At 35.4% G+C, this 23159-nt stretch overlaps 4 protein-coding genes across 10 annotated transcripts; 2 read left to right on the top strand and 2 right to left on the bottom strand.

Moving 5' to 3' along the window:
- The first annotated feature begins 446 nt into the window (after positions 1-446).
- On the top strand, positions 447-5166 carry LOC116778783 (peptidyl-alpha-hydroxyglycine alpha-amidating lyase 1-like). Of its 2 annotated transcripts, none has more exons than XM_061529691.1 (8): positions 447-831; positions 899-983; positions 1059-1296; positions 2082-2210; positions 2693-2844; positions 2975-3172; positions 3770-4030; positions 4458-5166. In XM_061529691.1, the coding sequence occupies exons 1-8, from the start codon at positions 760-762 to the stop codon at positions 4628-4630; spliced, it is 1308 nt and encodes a 435-aa protein (XP_061385675.1). In that variant the 5' UTR covers positions 447-759; the 3' UTR covers positions 4631-5166. The 2 variants fall into 2 exon arrangements, with proteins under 2 accessions (XP_061385675.1, XP_061385676.1); XM_061529692.1 differs by lacking the exon at positions 4458-5166 and adding an exon at positions 4310-4451 and having other exon boundaries at positions 448-831.
- A 1115-nt stretch (positions 5167-6281) lies between these two features.
- Positions 6282-9074, bottom strand: LOC116778782 (methyltransferase-like protein 25B). Of its 3 annotated transcripts, XM_061529689.1 has the most exons (7): positions 8852-9074; positions 8679-8784; positions 8327-8459; positions 7810-8218; positions 7631-7740; positions 7152-7327; positions 6282-6546 (listed from the first exon to the last, which is right to left on the bottom strand). In XM_061529689.1, exons 1-7 carry the CDS (start codon positions 8942-8944, stop codon positions 6470-6472), a joined length of 1104 nt encoding a protein of 367 aa, XP_061385673.1. In that variant the 5' UTR covers positions 8945-9074; the 3' UTR covers positions 6282-6469. The 3 variants fall into 3 exon arrangements, with proteins under 3 accessions (XP_061385673.1, XP_032528697.2, XP_061385672.1); XM_032672806.2 differs by having other exon boundaries at positions 8327-8784; XM_061529688.1 differs by having other exon boundaries at positions 8327-8771; positions 8852-9043.
- Positions 9075-9709: 635 nt separating this feature from the next.
- LOC116777965 (GPI mannosyltransferase 4) lies at positions 9710-12371 on the bottom strand. The gene is made up of 3 exons (XM_032671791.2): positions 12049-12371; positions 11040-11979; positions 9710-10966 (listed from the first exon to the last, which is right to left on the bottom strand). The coding sequence occupies exons 1-3, from the start codon at positions 12212-12214 to the stop codon at positions 10108-10110; spliced, it is 1965 nt and encodes a 654-aa protein (XP_032527682.2). The 5' UTR covers positions 12215-12371; the 3' UTR covers positions 9710-10107.
- On the top strand, positions 11574-22990 carry LOC116777943 (histone deacetylase 6). 4 transcript variants are annotated; one of them, XM_032671779.2, is made up of 19 exons: positions 11574-11702; positions 12917-13048; positions 14782-14871; positions 15216-15346; positions 15549-15732; positions 16072-16271; positions 16500-16568; positions 16809-17001; positions 17706-17765; positions 18303-18496; positions 18766-19019; positions 19160-19241; positions 19408-19554; positions 19800-19923; positions 20180-20404; positions 20677-20802; positions 20997-21126; positions 21257-22032; positions 22163-22990. In XM_032671779.2, the coding sequence occupies exons 2-19, from the start codon at positions 13034-13036 to the stop codon at positions 22379-22381; spliced, it is 3219 nt and encodes a 1072-aa protein (XP_032527670.2). In that variant the 5' UTR covers positions 11574-11702; positions 12917-13033; the 3' UTR covers positions 22382-22990. The 4 variants fall into 4 exon arrangements, with proteins under 4 accessions (XP_032527670.2, XP_032527662.2, XP_032527654.2 ...); XM_032671771.2 differs by lacking the exons at positions 11574-11702; positions 17706-17765 and adding exons at positions 12682-12842; positions 17910-17969; XM_032671763.2 differs by lacking the exon at positions 11574-11702 and adding an exon at positions 12682-12842.
- Positions 22991-23159: the final 169 nt, after the last annotated feature.

The following is a 23159-nucleotide window of genomic DNA, read 5'->3' as shown; positions in this document are numbered from 1 at the left end:
CAATAAAATTCATTTAATTATACGATTAATATTAAAAATTGGCAAGCAGTATTAACAAAATGCTATATACAGGAAGTAATTGTATGGTTAATAAATGATGTCTAATTTTCATTTCTTTATCATTTTGCTATTATAACTTCGAAATTGATTTACAAATAAATGTAATTTTTTTTTTTGGTAAATGTTTTTACGACTCTGGATACGACTCCTTTTGAGCCCAAATAAATGTCATATTAAAAATGTTTACCAGTTAAATGTCTAAATTGAAATAAATATTTAAATTTTCATTTAATGTAATACACATATATAATAATCTATTATGTAATTAAAATCGTCTAATAATTTACTATTATGATATATATTATTTTTTTTTGTTAAATTCGCTATGATGTCTACCAACAAAAGTAATGGATATTTTGTTAGTGTCATGTTGACACGGATCTATTGACAATTTGATCATGGTTGTCAGCTGTTTACGCGGCTGCGCTGTAAACTACTGGACAATCCCGTATTTATCGTAAAATTCATGCGTTTCATTATCACAAACCTACTTCGTAATTCTACTAAGGAAGATTTTAACAAATATTTGACGTCTAGTTAACAGTATAAAATATATTTCTAGTTTTGCAGTCTTGAAACGTCCGTATGATAAAATATAAAGCAAATAGTGCTACCCGGAGATTAAAGTCACATAAACATAACTCAGGAAGACTGATCTCACATATGTTGCTAATATAGTATATAGTATTTATATTCAAAATGATAAATTTTTATAGAAGTACACTTAAGGCCTTATTATTACTATTTGTGTCGTGTATTGCAGCAAGAAGGGTGAGCATTGTAATAATGTAAGCGTAATAATTGTTTCGAAATGGTAAACAATTAATTTTTTTTGCAGTTGCCGGAAGAATACTATCCGGATAATTTTTTCGCAAACCAACAGTCTTTAAAAATAAATGCGGCACTACAAAAACTAGAGCACGGTAATTTTATTGGGATGCATATTTCGAAATTATTCTTTACTCTCTCTCTCGTGCTTAAAAACACCATGATTTCAGCTCCACAATGGATACCCAACTGGCCGGACTCCAAAATCAAGATGGGTCAAGTATCAGGGGTAGCACTTGATAATTCAGGGCAATTGCTGGTATTTCACCGAGCCGATAATACTTGGGATGCTAATACATTTTCCATCAGGAATGTATATCAAGCCATTGGAGAGCCACCCATCTCACAACCTACAATACTAGTTTTTAATGAAACTGGAGTTATGGTCGACTCTTGGGGACAGAATCTGTAAGTTGCTTAAACATTTAATCACAAGAGCCTTTTGAAAGAATTCATAAGCATTAATAGTTTTAGATAATGTTATGCTATGAATATATTTTAAGAATTTTATGACGGTCTCAAATTTATTTTCAGTTATATAAAATATTTATTTATAAGTAATTAATAAATAAACCATTGGCATCACAGAGGGTAAATAAGTTAGGGGAAAAATATGTTTAATCATATTTATATGGCAATATCAAATATATATATATATATATAAAAGTTACAAGGTGTTGCCAATTCTTTGTCTGTGCGTAATTTCTAAACTTATCATAATCACAACTCCTTTTTCTGGCAAATAATGAGATTCAAATATTTTGCTCTGTAAGGATAAGTATAATTTTGATGACACTAAAGATAGTAAGTAATATTTATATCTAATGAAAGCAAACAAAATATTAGATCAGGCATTTTTGAAATAAACCCTTATTATTTTTTGTTTCTAAATTGATTAAATATCTTATATTTAGATACAGAAAGTTTATTAAAACCACTCCTTCTATTTACATGACAAAAAAATCCAGAATCTGCTTAGTTTCCAAATATTAATATATTTTTCAATTAAACACATTAAATTCCGATGATCAATAGTCGTAATAGTACGACGGCTGTTTTATTTTCTAACTTATTCTCCAATAAGCAAAAAAAAATATTCAAAATAATATTTCGCGGTGTTTCGCAAAAAAAAAAAAATAATAATTCTGGCTGAATATATAAAGTCATTGCACAAAAAAAAATGCATGTTATAGTTTCCACATGCCACATGGAATAACAGTCGACAGCGAGAGCAACGTCTGGGTGACGGATGTAGCTCTCCATCAGGTGTTCAAGTTCACACCAGACAACAGAACCGCGCCAGCTTTAGTGCTCGGAGAGAAGTTTGTATTCTTTATTTAAAATACTTTAGGAATTTTGTTCTTTTTTCAAATTTTTAATCTTCTCTACTTATATTCGATTAAGTTCTTAGTTAATGGCATTATTATGACCATCTCATGTTTTAATAACAAGACAAATTATATACGTGAAACTAAGGCATAGGAAATTTTAAACAATTACTGCACTTGTGGTCCTTATGTTTGCCGAGAGTTATCGAAGAAACGGCTGAACTGATTTCAATCGAATTCTTGATGATTGTAGAGTTTGCAGAGCGACATCTGAGAGACATCATATTCCAGGAATGTAAAGCCTTAAGTCGGAATAATTTTCAATGTCCAAAGATCTATTTAACGTATTAAATTGAATCAAGTGAAACTGATCTAAACAGGCTTGTAATGAGTACATAGTTGGTGAAGGCTATAAGCAATCGATTAAATTTCCCTTTTAACCAATAAGAAAAATGTCACACTCAAACCCCTACCAGATTCGTCCCCGGCGATGACGACAAACATTTCTGCAAGCCGAGCGCGGTGGCCGTGCTCGGCTCCGGAGACTTCTTTGTGGCCGACGGCTACTGTAACACTCGCATCGTCAAGTACGCCGCAGACGGCACCAAGATACTGCAGTGGGGGAAACGTGAGTTCCACATTACACCAGTAACGACATGGAACGAATATAGTGACGAAAATATTAAAAACATACAATTTTAAAATTGGAATTATAAAACGAATTCACCCCCCCCCCCCCCGCTGCTTGGTCCTATCAGGTCTGGGCGAGTCTCCGTTCGTGTTGTCAGTCCCGCACGCGCTGTCCGTGTCGGAGGACCGCTCGCTGCTGGTGGTGGCGGACCGCGAGCGAGGCCGCGTCGCCTGCTTCAGGACGGACTCGGGCGCCTTCGTCACAGCCTTCAGACACTGGCTCATAGGACCGAGACTGTTCAGTGTAGCGTACTCGCCGATACACGGTGCGTCCGGGGATTGGAAGGCATATTGGTTCGACCTCCATCTTGCATCATGGGCATAGAACGTTAATATTGATAAAAAATATTTACAGTTAGGCGCTGTTATTGATAGGTTTTTAACTATATCATATAAACATTTCGTTAACTTAATGCCAGTATCTAATAAGAATATTTAATATAATTAATTACGTCAAGGTGAGCCGTTAGCGTCTCGGTGGGGACGCGAGATGTGTTTCCTAAAGTGTCTGATGAGGTGACAGACTTCACCCAGTTGATAACGCTTTATATGAAAACTCTTCAAACTATTCCGCTGAAAACCATACACACATCATGCTTATTGTATTGGTAGTTTCTGCAAGCCGGTCTGTTACAATTATATTTTATTACGATTGTATGTATCTTGGCTATATACCCGCCTGATGGTTGGTAGAGATGTAGCCCTGGGCAAGCGCACTATCACAGCAAAAATCTATTCGCTCTTTCTCGAAGACCTCCAAAGTAAAAGTTATCCAGATATTACAATTTATTTTTGATAGAATCAATAGAAATCCAAACAAAGCTTAACTCTGACGAATAAAATATTAATTTTCTTGTTTTCAGGAGGTCGTCTATATATAGTAAACGGACCAACAATCGGCCCTCCACCTGTTAGGGGTTACGTCATAGACTTCTCGTCAGGGAGGTTGATCCAGACCTTCGCTCCAGGCGACAGCTTCAGTAATCCTCACGATCTGGTGGTGTCTCCTGATGGGACGGTCTACGTCGCGGAACTGGATCCCCATAGGGTCCACAAATTCGTCGACGACACTCTAAGAAACGAGACCAAAGTTAACGTCACTAGGACGAAACCAACTACCGTCGGTAAGTCTTCTAACTGCTCGATATTTAAGTTAGAATTAACTTCACACATTGAATAAGTAAATAAATTCCCATTTCAATCTCAAAACAATCCGGTCAAGAATGGATCAGAATAAGAAAAAACTCCATATGGCTGCTATTATTTTTTTGTCGTGTTGTGGACACGTCCCTCCCAACAACTCGACGACAGAACTCGAACGAATAGACTGTCTCGCTAATTTTAACTTTTCACAGCGTCGCAACATTACCGATATATATATAGATAATATATGTTTCGAACAGATGAGTCGTCTCAGCCTTAGTCTTCTTCGTCAACCTACAGACCTAGAGTAAAGTTTATATCAGGTCGTATTTAGCTACAAATAATTAAAAATCCTTGAACGTAACCAAACTATCAGTTGTCATATCTCCAACACCCTGTATGTATCAGAGGTCGGTGTAGCGGGAGGGTGGGAATGGGAGCGTTGGGGCTCGTGGGCCGGCGCCGCTGGCAGCGCGCTAGGGGCCGCGTGCGGAGCCCTGCTCTTAGCGCTGTGCCGCGCCCGCGACGGTAAGGACAAACACACACACACAGAGGATACCACGCATAAACTGCTCTCGTAACACACAATAGGCAGTAGCTAAGCTGTCATCTATACGACCTAAACATTAAAGAAACGATGTCTTTTGAAGATTATTAAGACTGTCGATAGAATCACATTCAAGTTAAAATATTAATAATAGATGTATGTAATAATTTTTAAATTTGCGCCTAAAATTAGATAAAAAGGTTAACGCTTAAAGGTTATATTTGTAAGTTAAAAAGGCCTGGAAATAACAGTAGGCACTCGTCGGACGTCATTCTACTGACTTGTGTTTGACAATTTTAAGTTATTGATTCATCTCCTTATCTAACCTTTTGTTAGATTTGTTTTTTACATAAATAAATAATTTTTAAAACAACAATACTTAAAGGGACCATTCTCACAATTATTTTATTGTCGCAATGACATTTTTTTTTTCTTTGTATAACGTCTATGATCTGATTTTTGTTTTGCCTAGTTTAAGTATTTATTTTATTTGTGGATTATTTTTATTATTAGTTGCTATGAAGTTTAACATGAAATGTAAGAAATATTTATTAAAATATATTGAATAGCTTTATGTGTTTTTTTTTCCTGCACCTTTTTTTTGCATTATTTTTTATTTTTGCACCAATGTGTTGTTTTTATTTATGTAATGTACAAGGTAAGATTGAACACAGTGAGAAGAAAAGAATAAGGCAAATATATTATTTTCAGAAAAAATATTCTAATCATCAATACAAAACACGCAAATATCTAGGTCTCTAGGACCAACAAAATGATTTTCATATTTTTGGACATTTAGAATTTTTATTTAAAAAGTTTATTCTGTCAATATATATTTTTTCTTGTGACACTGATCCTCATTGGCCACTAATAATAAATTTGTTTTAGTAACTCTACAATTCGATAAATTTCCATGTAATAAACTATGGTATAGTGTTTCTACAAAAGAATTTACTAATTATTGTTGGAGGTGCCTAGACTATATTTTTTGTGGTTAAGGGTTATCTACACGTGCCTAGGGAACTATTCTAACCCTCCATATCCATCTTAACCAACGAAAAATGAACCCCAGGTCGCAAATCGGTCGGCCGACGTCGTTGGGAATACGATCACAGTCAGTTCAAGTTACGCCGGTTGCTGGAAAGGCGGCGCTTTACACGAGTGCACTCAGATGATTCAGAAGACGAGCCCGCACCAATGTTGCCACCAACAGTATAACTATTGTGAAAACATCTCACAGCTCAATAAGATCGCGACTAACATGAAACGGCCTACACACAGCATATCTGAGAATGTAATGTACTAAATCTAAGTTGAATTAAGAAGATAATGCACCAAAATGTTTATATTATAAAAGACTTATTGAGGTAGAATCAAATCCGTCTCCCAAGCTTGCGATAAAAACAACTGTAACTAAAATCTAAATGTCACATTAACGTATGCCTAACATAGGACACATTGAACGCAAGGCATATCATTCAGTTCACAGAGTAGTAATTAGAAAAAATAATGTCAACTTTACGAAATACGATTTCTATATATACATTGGAATTTAAGATACATTAGGTAAAACACGCCCTTCTAAGCGTTGTAAATAGTGCCTAAATTTGAATCATATAATTATTATGTAATCACAGCTTCTGAATTTTTTTTATATTTATAGATAAAAAAAAACCACTTTCGAATTAGTAAAAACACCTTGATAATGAGCGAGACGCTTGATCCCATCGAATTATCAAAAATAAATCTTGAAAAAGTTATGATTCATTTGTTTTAAAGAGAATTATATAAAACTAAATATATAAATAAAAGTAATAATTTGACATTTTTAATTATCTTTTTATTATTAATATATTATAAATGTTTTACGTAGTCATTTTATTCCCACAATTATATGATTTCGTGGCGATATTTCCGGATCGAAAACAGGATGTATTGTGCACGATATACCTGTAATTTGTAAACATTTGGATCAGTCTTTAGTTATTATGTCCAGATCAGGAGTTTCCAACCTTTTGCCATCTCAAGTGCTTTACTGGGGTACAATATGACATATTATGACAGAGTCTTAGTATAAAAAAGATTGGAAACACCTGGTTAAGATGGCGGCAGTCCGTACATAAATAATTTAAACTTATGTACATTCCAATTATGAATTAGACTGAGTATAAGTAATTAAACCATACAAACAAATAAAGAGTGTGGCCTCGCAATAGTAGGGAAAGTAATTTTAGTCCTTTACCAAATATATTGTTAATTATTAATATGTATGTTGTTATAAAAATACTATATTTTTTCTTAGTAATTAATACCAAAACAGCATAACCGAAGCTAATCCAATACCTTCCCAATGGACCAATCATTGTCACTTTAGCTTTAAGTTTGTTTCTAAAATATTTAATGTGCCAAGTTATAACCAGCTTTCGTTGTTATCAAGTGAATTGTTATTGTACATAAGTCGTGTGTTAATGTAAGTTGATGTATTTTCTTCTAATAAATGTCTATGATGAGATTGTGATATATTTTATATTAAACATTCTATAACTTTTTCATACCATGTTCTAGTATGAAAAGAACTCTGTCGAGTAGTATAAGAGTCTCCACTAGAGGTGCTATAGCGAGTCTGAGAGTGTAGAGCACTACAACTTTCTTCCATTGCAGTAAATCCGTCTCGACGCCTGAACTGTTCAATGGGTCAATTGAAAGCTTATGTAATGCTGCAGTGCAATATCTGAAAATAAAATTGAATTTCAATGTGCATTATCGAGAATTTATTTTATTGATACTTTTGCTAAGACAATAAGAAGCATTAAGAACTGTACTCGCTACTATGTGTTCGAACATATGGCCATTTTTATCTGGAGTCTATATTCCGAACATTTATAATTAAAATTTTGATAGCAACAGATCAAGATCAATCGTATTGAACATGCATAGTGCTAAAAAATCAATAAATCTATAATACCCTTCCACGGATTTGCCTCTACGTTGGTAATTATTAGAATTTATAATATTATGTACTCCTATTACTTACTCCTCAAATGTCATATTGTTTGTGTGCTTGACATTTCTAACCGGCATGTGCATCAATTTTGGATCCAATTGTCGCAAAATTTTCTCTAATGCAGCTCTATATGCATGCACCTGCAATATACATATAATAATTTTTATATGTTTATAAATGAACTAAATAAATTTTCTATACCGACCTACCTTTAAATCATTATAGTCGCCATTACATAGTCGTTTGCAGTAGGTCTCGATAGCATGACAAGCTATTTCTCTACTGAAGTAGGACAGATCATTATTCAGGCCTTTAAGATATTGACTCATTGGATAACCACAAGGTTCTTTATTGCATGACAACTTCATGAAACAACAACCAACAATACAAATGAATTTTACATCTTCAGAATTTACAAAATGTTTAATCAACAGTGGACCTAAATCTCCACAAGGATGTAAACCAATCAAGCCATACTTTTCAGTATCCAAAGGTATTTCTTCCAGTTGTTGTAATGAGGACAATATTAGGTTGATGTGATTCGGCCTAATGAGTTTAGACATCGTTTCTTCTGTAAGATATTTTTTAACTGTATACTCCAATTCTAAATCAAGTTTTCTGAAAAATTAAATTATCATCAGTAATTCATCTTTATAATAATTTTATATAAAACAATTCTCTTGTATATTTAACAATAATTAAATAATACATACCAAGAATACAGACCTAGCCTCTGCCGTTAATTTGGCTTGCATTTCAATTCCAATAGTTTGGATGTTATTTTTGTAGCTCAAGATTCTTATTAAATGTCCCAAGCCTGATCCAAAATCCAAAACAGCATTACAACCTGCCTTTTTCACTGTGTTGTTAACAAAATCTGACATTACACTAATTTCATGTCTCTTTTTTAACTTCACATGCTTCAGGAATAGATTTTTAAATTTTGGATTATCAGTCCACTCATGATTTACACTATCTGACTTATTTGTGCTGCTTTTATATGAACTTAAACGAGGAATACTTAAAACATCAATTGATTTCTTAAGTGCCAAAAAAGATAGAGGCAACATATGTTTACTTTGCTGTCCTGTTAGAATGTTTCCTAAGTCTTTTGGATCCATATCATTGAAACAATTTTGCCAACATTGCGGTAGCTTACTCCAATGGTTATCTACGAAGAAATCCTGACATAAAATTATTCAATTAGTACTTATAATGTTATTTCAGTGAATAAAATCAATATGAACTTACTAGAACGTATAGATCCGACAACCATTCATAGCTTTTTATTACTTTCAAACACATCTGTATAGCACATCTCACGGTTTCTTCGTGCTTATTCATGTTTGCAAAGAAGCAACGATTGTATATAAGAAAAACTTTAATGAAAGGTTTTTTAATGGGAAGAGTCAACGTGAATTAAAATAGTGTAAACAGCTGATTTTCAGTAAGCTACTTAGCCTATACTGACATTTGTTATTTGACATTTAAACCTAAAGTCTTTATAACGCTATCAAACATGAACAGATAGTTTTTTTGAGATAAATTATTTTGATTTTATATATGAGTATGAATAAACATCAACAAATTTAAACAATATATTTAATTCAAAAAAGTATTGTACAGACAAACAGAATAAAATCGTAAGTGGCTAATAAGAATTGAATACGACATCCTTGTCCATTATGGTTTTATATAGGTGGAAATTTTTTTCAACAATTCTTAGGGATAAGAAAATCAGGTAACATGCACTATGACAAAGTAATAAAAGTAAAAAATTGGAGTCTTCGTAATATTTTGCGTAATAATTGATTGCCATTAGAAATGAAGCTAGCTTCAAGTAAGTTAGTGTTTTAGGAAGCAGAAGAACTGAATGGAATTAAAATTAGGCAGAAAGGCCGGAGCTTAAAGGTTTCAGCAATGTTTACTGAGCGAATCATAATGGTGGAATAATTTTAAGTTTTATATTTTAAATTGAATTTAACGATCAATGTGTTTGGAGAATGAGTTAGGCCCACAAAACTAAAATTATAAATATTAAACCTTTTATTGTAAGCATATTGATTACTGACTTAAAAAGACGATTTTAAGCTATTAATTAAAAAGCAGTTTTCCATTATAAGCTTTATTAAAACAAAATATTTAAAGCCGTAAATGAGCTATAATATTGTCGAAAAATTGGAATGAAAAAATAATGTAAATAATATACACGATAGCACTAACAAGAAAAAAATGTCAATAAAACAGTAAACACACATTCATAATTTACATACAAACTTCATAAATAAAATTGAACAATAAAACAGACATTCTTCATACATTCTCCAATAGTAACAATGATGTCTTTCTATTCACGTAAAGCTTTTCTAATAAATCACGTATATGTGTATGTATATATATATATATCATATTTCTACATTGTCTATAAAACACGACAAATAACAAAAAAAAACGCCTTATTAGAAGCTCCATTTCTGTTTTTTTTTTAGTTGTGTCTTTTCTAAGTTTTAAAAATGTGTCTTTTCAACTGGTCTGACTCTGTAGACCCTAAGGCAGAACCTTTTCAAGTAACAAGAGATTCTTTGATATAACGTCAAATCAATCGATTGAGATTCCTTTAACTTCATGAGATTCTGTCCTGAACAGTATTGGTCGCGTCTACTTGGGAACTCCGGTAGAGCTTCCGAACAAAAATGCGGGTAGATAGAAAAGTCCTCTTCTATATCAATGTAAGGGTATCTAGAATTCTCTTCGCGTATTTTCTCCTCCAAAGAACAGGGCGAGGCGAAGTAAAACCTGTATGGTCTTTTTTGTTTATGCAGTAACTCTTCTGCGTTCGTCAGGGTGTCGTCTATCTTTGTGAAGAGCTCGTTCATGGGCATAGATCCATATTTGTGTAAGAACGTGGTGGGTGCCAAACGGTATCGCCGCCCAGTGCTCCGGTCCTTATAAACACGTGTTGTACTCTCTAATTGCAACAGAAACGTCGGTATGCTGTAACTGTGTGTGGTGATGACGTGCATGTGATGCCCATACGTACTTTTTATTTCTTGATGAAGACTGTTTGTTAATGGGTATATACCAGCCTGGTGAATGAACCCAAAGAAAATCGTTAATACAATGTTTGTGGTATACCATATATATCTTAATGATGTTTTCAGTTTTACTGTCTTTGGACCATCGCTTTCGTTTGGGTACAAATAATTTCCATACAAGTAGACAAGAGGTAGTAAAATCGGTATAATGAAGCGCGCTTCTTGATGGGGGAAGAGAGACAGAGCGGCGACTGGGACTACCACAGAGAACATCATGAGACCCATAATGCTCTGGATTCTTGGAAGTTTTTTGTACTGTCCCCTAAGGAATCTGAAAGGAAGGCAATATTTTTTTAGACAAATATTAAATCGAATTTTAAATAAACGTTATTAAAATATATTACCTGTAAATGTGAACTGTTAAAACAATAATAGCTATGATGCCAAGAACATTGAACAGAAGTGGTACATTGACAATGATGTGCAGCCAGCGAGGGTGAAGGCCATGATGACTCAGATTTCCCATGTTTGTATTATATCTTAAGAAGTTTAGAGGCGTAACAACCCAATTATCCCATGATAATTTCAAAGATTCAATATCAGCCATCGTTAAATATCCATAGTAATATGAATCTACTAATATCAGTAGCAGGGTAATGGGTATTCCACATAAAATAAATGTTATCATTCTATAGTGGAAGTCTTTAAAACCAACCACAGTTGACCCCAGCCCTCTATGTAACCAAAAGAATATGGGAGGGAAAGCAAAGCCAACAAACGTTGGTCTATTGAATATACCAATCACTACTACAGTTGCTAACACAGCCACCCAATTCAAAGAGTGCCCTGGTAAATGGGTTTTGAGTTTAAATATTTTCACTTTCTCTACGGGTGTACTGGCCTCCTTATATTTTTTATTTAAGAATTCATCATGGTAAATCACCTTGTCTGATTTCAACATACATTCAGACACCAACCATAGGAGGACAGAGAAAAATATTGTTTCAAATGCATTTGAGAAGCTTCTGCAGCAGTATACCAATATCACATACGAACTCGCAAAAATTGTAAGTCTATTTCTAAAATTTTGTCCATAATTAACACATATCTTGTATAGACAAAAATCATTAATAAGTGACAAGAAGCAAATAAACAGACGAGGTATAACAAGCAAGTAGTATGGTGTTCTTAAATCAATATTCAAAAAGTGTTTTGTGTAGGGATTTACTATTCTGATAAAATGTAATGGTGGAGCTAACATAAGCTTTGGTACAAATATATTCCTTATTGGAAATTTTGGGTTGAATTCCCATGTTCTGGCCACATCTATTGCTAAAATATCTCCTAAAAAATATAATCAAATTAGTACATAAAAAAAATATTAATATAAAAGGAATTTGGATGGATATATACCTGCTAAAACTTCTACATTTTGAAAATATTCATCTGGATGGATGTACCCTGTCTGTGGCAACAATGTTAATAGAAATCTTACTAAAATTAGAAGCCAGTAGGACAAAGGCAAGGGTGTAGGTGGTTTAAAAGCAATTGCTTTAAAAATTTTGGTATTTAAATACATTATCTCTACGCGCCTTTTTATAGTGATAAGAGTGACTTGTTATCATAAATCTACGTAGGTAGTCTTGGGAAAAGATAACGATTGGTATAAAATCATTTTGCGACGAACCGACGAAGCTCGTGCAGCGAACTACTATAGGTTTAGTGACATTTGACAAAACCATTAACTTTTGACTAATGCACAATGTAAATGTTTGTTTCTCATGAAAAACTTAACTGATCTTTAAATGAAATAAAAATTAAATATTTGATTTATATGCATAAGTTCATAATAAAGAGAAGATATGAAAAAAAATTGAAAAAAATCTAAAACTGAAAATATCTCCTTTAATATTAAAAACTTTCAGATATTTATTAAATACTATTTAACTATAATTTTCATAACTTAGCAATTTCGCTTAATTGTTTGTTTGTCATAAAGTTTCAAATTTCAAGACAAATGCTATACTTAAAAAATTACTATGTCAAAAGGTCACATCAAGTTTTGCTAAACGTCAAAATACTGCAAAATTATTGTTTTCGCCTGTTCTACTTCTTTTATTAAATAATGTATGTTCTATAAATAAAACATAGTAAACAATATATTTTTTGTACCTGAAATAATAATTAAGATTTAATTTATAGCAATGGTAAACAGTTTATTGTAAATCTCCTTTAATTGAAACAGTTGGTTGGTTTGTTTATAAAGTGTGATGTGTTTTAGTCGACCTCGAGTTCGCCGACTGCGGCTCGTCGTACCGCTAGTGAGGTTAAAAAGACATCTCCTTCATCTATTGTTACAAGAAATGGTGCTAGAAAAGCCAAAATACAGACACGTGCTATGGCAGCAGCAAAGGTAGGCGTTATTAATATTTTTTTTCTAAATATTTATTTTTGTTATATTTGTTATGATAAGTTGTACACATACTTTGAATCTAAGTACCAATTCTAAGGTTAAAAGTTCACTAATAATTCCATCAATTGAAATTTTTTACATTTTTTAATTCACAGGTATCATCATATCTTTTAATTACTTTTTTAACAACCTTTGTTTTCAGAAGATTATTGTATTTTTTTGCTCTTGAAAACAGACCATAGTTTTTCAGTTTAGAAATTAAGTTATTAAATTATTATTTTTTATTTTTAAAATGTAATTTGAATCAATTATACACCATCAAGGTCTAATAAATTTAAAAAATATGAATATATGTTTGTATACACAAGACGCTTCTTAGTTTGATTAACATGACTGAAAAAATTCTGATATGCAAGAACCAGAGAGAGCTGCCTCTTCACATATTTTCTTAAGAATTCCTCAATCCTTACCCTTCACCTCGTATCCACCTATATTTTATAATTAAGTCACTTTTGGATTTCATCTTAAACCCAATTAACTTCTAGAACGCTTCTTTGGATCATTCATATTTTAAGATTCAGCTTATATTGTTGTCCTTTTATTTTGTAAAATGTCAACGGAAGAATAAAAGACATGTGTATCAAATAACACCAGGAGAGAGGCAAATCCAGCAGCCATCCGTAAACTAAGAAAAGTTCACATCAATGACAATTCTTTAATTCTAAAACCATGAGGAAACATAAATCCAGGAAGTCGATGCAAATAAAAAAATATATATATCAGATAAAAAAATTAAATCATCAGGAAATTGTATCAAAGTAAATGTTGAGATAACACATACATATATAGATAGATACAAAATGGAGGCCTAGAAAGATATAATAAACAAACTTCTATGTTATATGTTTAGTTTGTGTGTTGTATAGACATTATGTTCCCGATACAGGCTCAGCCTAGCGTGGCCGACAACATTTAGTGTAACATGGAAAAGGATAAATTAAATAAACAAATATATTATTATATAATTTTTTTATTACCAGCATAGCATTACTTATTTTATTTATATATATTTTACCACTCATTGATAGAGAGTGCTTTGAGTGAATTTGTTTCTTTGTGCATTATCAACCTAATAAAGAAAAGTTAATAACGATGTGTGAAATTAATTTAAATATGAATTTTCATGTGCCTTTCATCGGACATTTACTACTGGAACTCGAAACTCGTTTAAGCCTCGCTGTTACTGTTTTGTCACCTTGGATTGACAAAAATGAATCATATAGAAATCTGTTTATTAGTTATTGTACATAAGTTATATTGTAAATAATGAACATAGTCTTATATAAATAAGGTCTGATAACTAAGATAGTGTTTACATTATATATATATATATATATATCATATATGTATATAAAAGTATCGATAAGGAGGCATCTATTGATTGCATACTGTGATCCCAAAGCAGGATAATGTGTGTATTTAAATAAATATAGTAAAAATTTATTCTTTTATTAAGTTTCTCTATAAGTTTTTGGTTGCTTTAAACTTTTATTAAATGACATATTTTATGTGAGATTTAACTATATTTATAAATAAAAGTTAAAGATAACTTTCATTTGCAACAGTTTAATGACAGGTACAGGTTGGAGTGTTTGCTTGTTAATGTAAATACAAATATGTGATAAATGTGATAAGAGTGTAGAGATTACTTAATATTTTTCATTATACAATAGCCATCAGCGTCTGTGGTGGCAGCCAAACGGAAGGCTCAGCAGAAGAAAAAATTTACAATGGACACAGTGCTTAGAGATCCTTATCAAACGGTAAGAATGTATACCGTTAGTCATTTTATTTTTATGAATATTTAATTATCATTTTATACTAACTATTTTTTTTTTTATTTAAGTATTGGATAAATATTGCTTTAATGTTTGAGACAATTTTACAAGTAACTAACTTTTTTTTTTATAATACGTGGTAATTTAATAGTACAGACTATAAAGCATTGATATTGTGTTAAGCCAAAAATTATTCAATAATTTATTTATAAAATTATAACTGTTTGTGTTTTTTTTTTTATTAATATCTATAGATAATACAAAATTATTTAGTAATGTACGTTATATGCTGTTAACAGTTTAATAATGATATAAATGTATTATCCTAGGCCATGGAGTCTAAATTCAAAGTGAAGGGTGCTACAGGCTTTGTGACTGACCCTCGGATGTCTGAACACCGTTGCCTATGGGATGATAACTATCCGGAGTGTCCCGAAAGACTGATAAGTGTCATTAACAGGTATACCATCTTTGCTTGATGGTTCCTTGAGTTTGAATAACCAATATATGTTGATACATAACTTATTAACAAGTGTTGTGTACTACTATACTAGTTTTTGAGTGATCAGTTTATGTTGGCACCTAATATTTCATTAATAAAACTGTCGATGCTTTATTTGGTACATACTGTTTAATATGAGGATTTCTCTCTGATGTTGCAGATGTCAGGAGCTGAATCTAATAGAGCAGTGTAAAGTATATCCTCCCCGGAGCGCCACCCGCGAGGAGGTGTTGGAACTGCACGCGCCATCCGTCTACAGTATGATGGAGGGAACCCATCAGAACCAGGACCTGGAGTATTTGGAGGAACTGTCTGCTGGCTTCGATGCGGTTTATATACACCCTGTATGTTTATTGAGCTAAATTTTATTGCCCAACTAATAATAATAAATATAGGATTTAATGCTATCCATCATGTTCTTGCAGCCTATTTGAGAGAGCTCATTTTATAAAAGCTATGGGTTCTTTGTCACAGTCTTTTAACTATTTTTTTCATGTTCTAACAACATTTAACATATAAAGATAGATCTTTGTATTTTCTGTTATCATTTTCCTGCTTGAAAATTTTTATTCGACAACTGGATATTAATTTATTTCACAACATTGTTGCACGTCGGTAAAATTTTTAAGAATTACCCTTGTTCTCTGCACACTTAGCTCTAAATAGGGGTCATATTTTCTCAGACTACTCACGAGCTGGCTTTATCGTCTGCTGGTTGTACCCTGGATATGGTGGAACGCCTGGTCTCCGACGAGCTGCAGAACGCAGCGTGTATGGTGAGGCCGCCCGGACACCACGCCATGAGGGCGGAGCCCTGTGGATACTGTATCTACAACAACGCAGCCCTCGCGGCGAATAGGGCTCTCAAACTTGGGCTACAGAGGTAATTTTCTTTGGTACGACAAGAATATGTCGTTATGAAGAAAAAAGAATGTCAATCTGTGGAGAGATCTATATAGTGCATTATATGGATACCAATGTGTTCCTTTGACTTGGACCTGAACCACATTTTTTCACCAACTTGGTAAATTGAAATGTCTTACTGATGGTGTAAGACTTTGATATCATCATGGCATCTGAGGATTATTTAAAAGGTTATTTTGTTCCACAGAATATTAATAGTGGACTGGGACGTGCATCACGGACAAGCCACACAACAGATGTTCTACGACGATCCGAGGTGAGCGACTCAACACGTACACAAAGATAATACTTTGACTTTGTATATTATAAAATATTTATTTACTTACAAAATATTAAAAATCTTTTAATTACTAGAATCATATTAATTTAAATGTCCAGTAAGTTTGTTAACCACTACTCACCATACTGCATGTCTTCTAAGTTGAATAACCTTAACCGTTACAGACCTATCTGTTTTTGGTTGTAGGTGATTCTTAACAGTATTTTAACCCTTCAGAGTGGTGTACTTCTCCATCCATCGTTACGAGCACGGGGCGTTCTGGCCCAACCTGCGGCAGTCAGACTTCCCTTATACAGGGAGCGGGCAGGGCGAGGGCCACAACTTCAACGTGCCCCTCAACAACACCGGCATGACGGACGCGGACTATATCGCTATATGGCATCAGTTGTTACTGCCCATGGCTTTTGAGGTAGGAGCGGTTGAGGAGTGAGGACTATACATGATACATTAAAACTATAAAACTATAGAATTTTTCTCGAGATATCATAGAAGTTGTTGACCTCCGTGCAAAAAAATCTTAGGACCAAATTGGTTGCATAAAATTCCATCAAATATATGATGTTTCTCACATTGAGATCTAAGACTTTTGCGAGTATTCGTTTAAATGAAAGTAATATTTTTCTGATCACTTCGCGTGTTTTATTATTGTAAAAACTACATACTCCCGACGTTTCGGTGGCTTCACGGGCAGGCGAGACGTGATCTCACGTAGTAATCAGAAAAATATTAATTTCATTTATATGTAGGCTCCTTTTCTGTTAAAATTATCAATAAAATGAATAAAATATGTTTTTCAATATATAAATAAACTGACTGTCAATAAGTGTGTTACAAACATTCCCATATATTCCCATCACCTGTTCCATAAACATTGCTCGCACCCGGCGCGGTACACAAGCCTGAAGTCAGATCTCACTCGCCACTAATTTTGTGATGTACTAATATTTGCATAATATTTTCTGTGTTACAACCTACATGATACCAGCTTTTCAATTCAACATACAAACTTTATTGCCATAATATGTTAGACAATCACATGTGTATGTTATCTGTGTGTGGAGCAGAACCAGTCTACCTGAACTCTATTTACAATAATTCCCTATTGTCCGTTAGTACCAGCCGCAGCTGGTGCTGGTGTCTGCGGGATACGACGCCGCAGTCGGCTGTCCTGAGGTATCATAGCATGTTACGTCACACACTGCATGAACTCTGTCTCTCTCTTTCTTTCTTTCTCTCTCTCTCTCTTTCTCTCAGCAGGTTCTCCTTGCACGATGCTTTTCTATCTGTTCTCTTTCTATCTCTTTCCGTCTCTTACAGTTCTCCCCAGAACTGATCATAGTGTCAGCTGGTTATGATGCCGCACTCGGTGATGAGAAGGTAAGTCCTCCTTGTTTTTTTTATACATTTAGATTTCAGGAAGTCGACGGAAGAACATCGTTTGCTTACCAGCGAAGGTACAGTTATAGCAATGTTTGCTTTTTAATTAAATATGATAATTGTGTAAATTCTTGCTTTGATTATTATTATTATTATGTGATATTCATCAAAACAAACGTTCCGTATATCCTATAACTTTATAAGGAATTGATATAAGAAAAAAGAGCATGATAATTTTTAACTCAATATGAATGTAAACCATCCCGCGCCCAAAGTTGATTCCACATTTATTCGCTTTGAACCTAATGTCCGTGATAAACCTTTTCTATCCAGGGTGAGATGGAAGTGACCCCCGCGTGCTATGCCTCTCTGCTGCACATGCTGCAGGGAGTGTGCTCCCGCGTGTTGGTGCTGCTAGAGGGCGGGTACTGTCTGCGCTCGCTGGCCGAGGGCGCGGCCCTGACGCTGCGGACGCTACTGGGACACGCGCCGCCCGCCCTGCCGCCGTTGCAAGAACCGTGCGAATCGTGAGTACATACGTATATGTGTGTATGTCACGTGGCAAATAAACACGAGATATACAAAGAGAAATTTTCAGAATACATTCTACCTACTTAAAAATATATAAACTTTTTCTATACATATATTTTAAGATATTTGTTAGATCCTAAACCCTTAGCTGTAGATATACTGTGATACCAACAATACTATCCGTGTATTGCAGACTCGTAAACTTCCAACAAAATTGTCTGATACATACCGCACCAGCTCTCTGACGAAATGTGTATCGTTCTAGGATAAGGGATTCGATCCTGAACTGTATATACTCACACAAGAAACACTGGAGGTGCTTCAACAACCAGCCGAGCTACAGCACTGACCCCTCCGTGTTGAACACGGGCGAGCGAGGGGCAGGTCAGCATACAGTGGTCATGAAGTGGGAAGGGGATGAGACCAGAGCCGACAGGTTCGCCACCAGGAACTGCTATCCATTACAGACCGACGACACCAGGAAGAAGATCCAGGACAGACTGAACCATTTACAATTGGGTACAAATATAACAATTTTAATACAATTAAATATAAACCTTATATGCAGTGCATTAAGGCCGGAAATGGTTAAACATTACACCATAGTTATTAGTGATTCCTCCAGACCAGGTAATATCATATAAAACCATTATTCCCAGCCACGGACGTCAGCTGCTCCGAGCACCCCGTGTGTTACATCTACGACCCGGTCATGTTGAAGCATCATAATGTTTGTGAACCGTAAGTCCGCTGCTATTATTACCATCTTTACAAAATATCACTTTGCGAGCCACCACTATTTAGTGAAATACCACATGAACTATGATTTAGTCCAAAGTCGTGGATATTATGGAGGAGTAACTGAATTAATTAATTAATTAATTAACTGAATTAATTAACGTTTCAGTGGCCACGTGGAGTGTCCAGAACGTATAATGCGTATACATGAACGGCACAGGGATTTCGGTCTGTTGGAACGAGTCCACCGCCTGCCGCCCAGGAGCGCCGCCGACGACGAGATACTCGCTGTGCATACTGAGAAGTATCTAGATAGGTAAGCAGCCTTCAAATATAGAGTAAAAAAATATATGTATATCTGTGGGTGATAAACTTCTGTCTGATACAAGCGACCTATAACGAGTATTTTTTACCGGAATAAATCCTCCTTTTACTTTTCATCTATGTCTTCAATTTCGAAAAAGCAACACCAACATTGGCACCGGAACAGTTTGTTTCCCTGGTTGGTGCACTGAGTACCAGTCGTGTAGATGATGTATGTTACCATGTCGCATGTTGCAGCCTGAAGGAGTTGTCGAGCACGAAGCTTCGAGATCTGAACGCACAGAGGAAGTCCTTCGACTCTGTATATTTCCACCCTGACTCCTTACAAAGCGCCGCGGCCGCTGCCGGCGCCGTCATACAGGTGGAGTGATAGATGTAGCCTTAAACATACTGTTCAATAAAATAAAATAAAAACAGCTAAAAGTTATAGACTCATTTAAATTACGTCGAGTGTTGCCAGTATTGTACCTTTAAGTTTTTTTTAAGTTTAGAGCAAATGTCCCAACAGATTATGATTTCTAGAAATAAATTTCCATATTCAATCATGGAAATCTTTAATTAGAAATAAAGAAAATTAATAATTATCTATACAAGGCTAATTAATATATTATCTGTAGATGGTAGACGCCGTTCTAAGACACGGCAGTGGCGGAGTGTGCGTGGTCCGGCCGCCGGGACATCACGCGGACGAGGACGTGCCGAGCGGGTTCTGTCTCCTCAACAACGTGGCGGTGGGCGCCAGGCACGCTCGCGCCGCCCACGGACTGACCAGGATCATGATACTGGACTGGGACGTTCATCACGGGAACGGCACGCAGAGGATCACATATGAAGATAAAGAGGTGGGGATAACTGGAACTAAGGTTGCCAGTAAAAAATAATTAGTGACCGGAGACTTGACCTGGTTGTACTTAGTTTGTCTATGGATATATTAATAGGGTTATATAAGGTTTGTAGAACATAAAATGTACTTTCCCCTTTATGAAGACATGTTGTAACTAAACAAAGATATTATTAGATGGAGGGAATCACTTATCGTTGTATATAAATATAGTGCCAGGGAATTATTATCTACTAATACGAGGAGATATTTGATCAATATTGATTGTTCCAGATACTGTACATATCGATCCACCGCTATGACAACGGCTCGTTTTTCCCCAACTCCCCCGCGGCCGACCACACCGCCGTGGGCCAGGGTCGGGGGGAGGGGTACAACATTAACATACCGTGGAATAAAGTACGTACATTCAATACATTACGGCGACCTGGTGTCACACTATATTTATCTGTCATATCTGTTGGTGTAAGTGTAAACTATAGATTTCTCCTCAGACCCAGTTCCAATTCTTTTTTCATACAAAAGTGTCCGTCTATTGTATGAAGTGTTGAATTGATATCTGTCCGTATGTAACTTGCATTATGTTGTTGCAGCGAGGTATGGGAGACGCGGAGTATCTGTCAGCGATGTGTTCCGTGGTGTTGCCGGTCGCCTACGAGTACGGGCCGCAGCTCGTGCTGGTGTCGGCCGGCTTCGACGCGGCCGTCGGAGATCCCCTCGGAGGTAGAGATCCCTTTTCATGTTACGTAATCACTCAGAAACAGTAAGAAAGCCCTCTCAGCACCGTACCGTCTATGAGTGTCAGTGGATTTAAATATAGAAGGTGAACTTATAGTTGGCTTTAACGTTTCAGGTTGCAAAGTAACGCCGGAGTGCTACGGGCGGATGACGCACATGCTGCGGGGTCTGGCCGGGGGGCGGGTCATCGTGTGTCTAGAGGGCGGCTACAACGTCACCAGCATATCGTACGCCATGACCATGTGCACTAAGGCCCTCCTCGGAGACCCGCTGCAACATCAGTACGACCCCAAACAAACGGTCAACCCGTCCGCCGTGGAGAGCATCAATAACGTGATCAGAACACACCAGAAGTATTGGAAATCTCTAAAGTTTCAACTAGCCCTGCCCATGGAGGACGTCATTGGCCCGCTCCCCAAATCCAGAGGCTTACCTGACTCCGAGCCGGCGCCGGACCACGCTAAGGTCGTTAGCGACAAACTGAAAAAATATGCACACGATATTAATCTAGCGAAAGAAATATCAAACTTGAGCATAAGGAACGACTGCACCGACGGCATCCACTGCGGCACTGACGACGAAAACGATGACGGCGTTCATAAAACTAAAACCAACGACGGCGCCGGCGCCAGCCACGGGACTGGGAGTGCGGGGCCCAGCGGGAATAAACAGAACCGCACGGGAAGCGAACCCACGACCCTAGTGGACTATCTCTCGGAGAACATGCAGGCCATAGTCAACGAGGAGATGTTCGCTGTGATACCTTTAACCTGGTGCCCTCATCTCGACATGCTGCACGCCGTCCCCGAGGGCGTGCACTTCCAACAAGGAGTCCAATGTGTCAGCTGTGATCACGTAGAAGAGAATTGGGTCTGTCTGCACTGTTACATTGTGAGTATATTGACATTCAGATGAGGTGACGGTTGAATGTTTACGAAAATCTACAGTTATCCAGTAAAAGTCAGGAGACTTAAACTGTCATTGAAGATTAAATTAATTATATATCAATATATACTTCCAGACCGCCTGCGGCAGACATGTGAACGGTCATATGCAGGACCACTTCAAGGCAGCGCAGCATCCCTTATCGCTGTCTCTCTCCGACCTCTCGGTGTGGTGCAGTGTGTGCGACGCCTACGTCGACAACCATCTCCTCTACGACGCCAAAAACAACGCCCACAGATGTAAATTCGGCGAAGACATGCCCTGGTGCTATAACAATACAATACAAATGCACTGATAATAGTTAACTGTTGGATTATGTTAAGGATAATTGTATCTGACGCCATCAGTATAATGTTAGTTTGCGTGTAGTACAAATTCATAGTTTATAAAATACATTGACCATACAAATAATCAATACGTCACAGTGACTAATATCCATTAACTCCTGCTTCGGTTTGGGACATTAACCATAAAGTTATATATTTTTTTTTTATTTCACCGAACATTATTTTAATATGTAAATTATAAAAAAACATTCTCATATTTATTTTAGTCGTGTATATATTTACAATCGGTTTTATTTTATATAATTTTGTACATTTGTTACATATTTTTTTATTATTTAAATGTTAGTGCGTAAAATTCTCACGCAATATCAAAGTGACTTATATCGTCTGAATAAGTATATATTACTATTTTGACTCCACATAATCAGTTCCGGTTATTAATTGCACTATTAAAGTATTAAGTGATATTGTGTATAGTGTAACAAGCACATTCTATATTGGCCTTAACTCGTTTAACACTGGCAGTTTGTAATAAAACCGAACGTGCTCATCAAAGTGATAAGTTGTATATATTAAAAAAAAAGAAATAATAAATCATATCATATTTATTAACACAATTTTGTTTTACTTCCCTTTTATCAATTGTTTCTGTTTGGAAATATCATATGAGACAAATAATGAAAAACTGCTAAGCCTCTGCTCTATAAGAATATCAAAATTTCTACTGTTTAAATTTTCTAAATATATAAATTAATATCGGCAAATAATGAGACAGGTTTTTAAAAT

This window comes from Danaus plexippus, chromosome 6 (genome assembly GCF_018135715.1).
Source record: "Danaus plexippus chromosome 6, MEX_DaPlex, whole genome shotgun sequence".
NCBI classification, from domain to species: domain Eukaryota; kingdom Metazoa; phylum Arthropoda; class Insecta; order Lepidoptera; family Nymphalidae; genus Danaus; species Danaus plexippus.
This window is presented reverse-complemented; position numbering and strand designations above follow the sequence as displayed.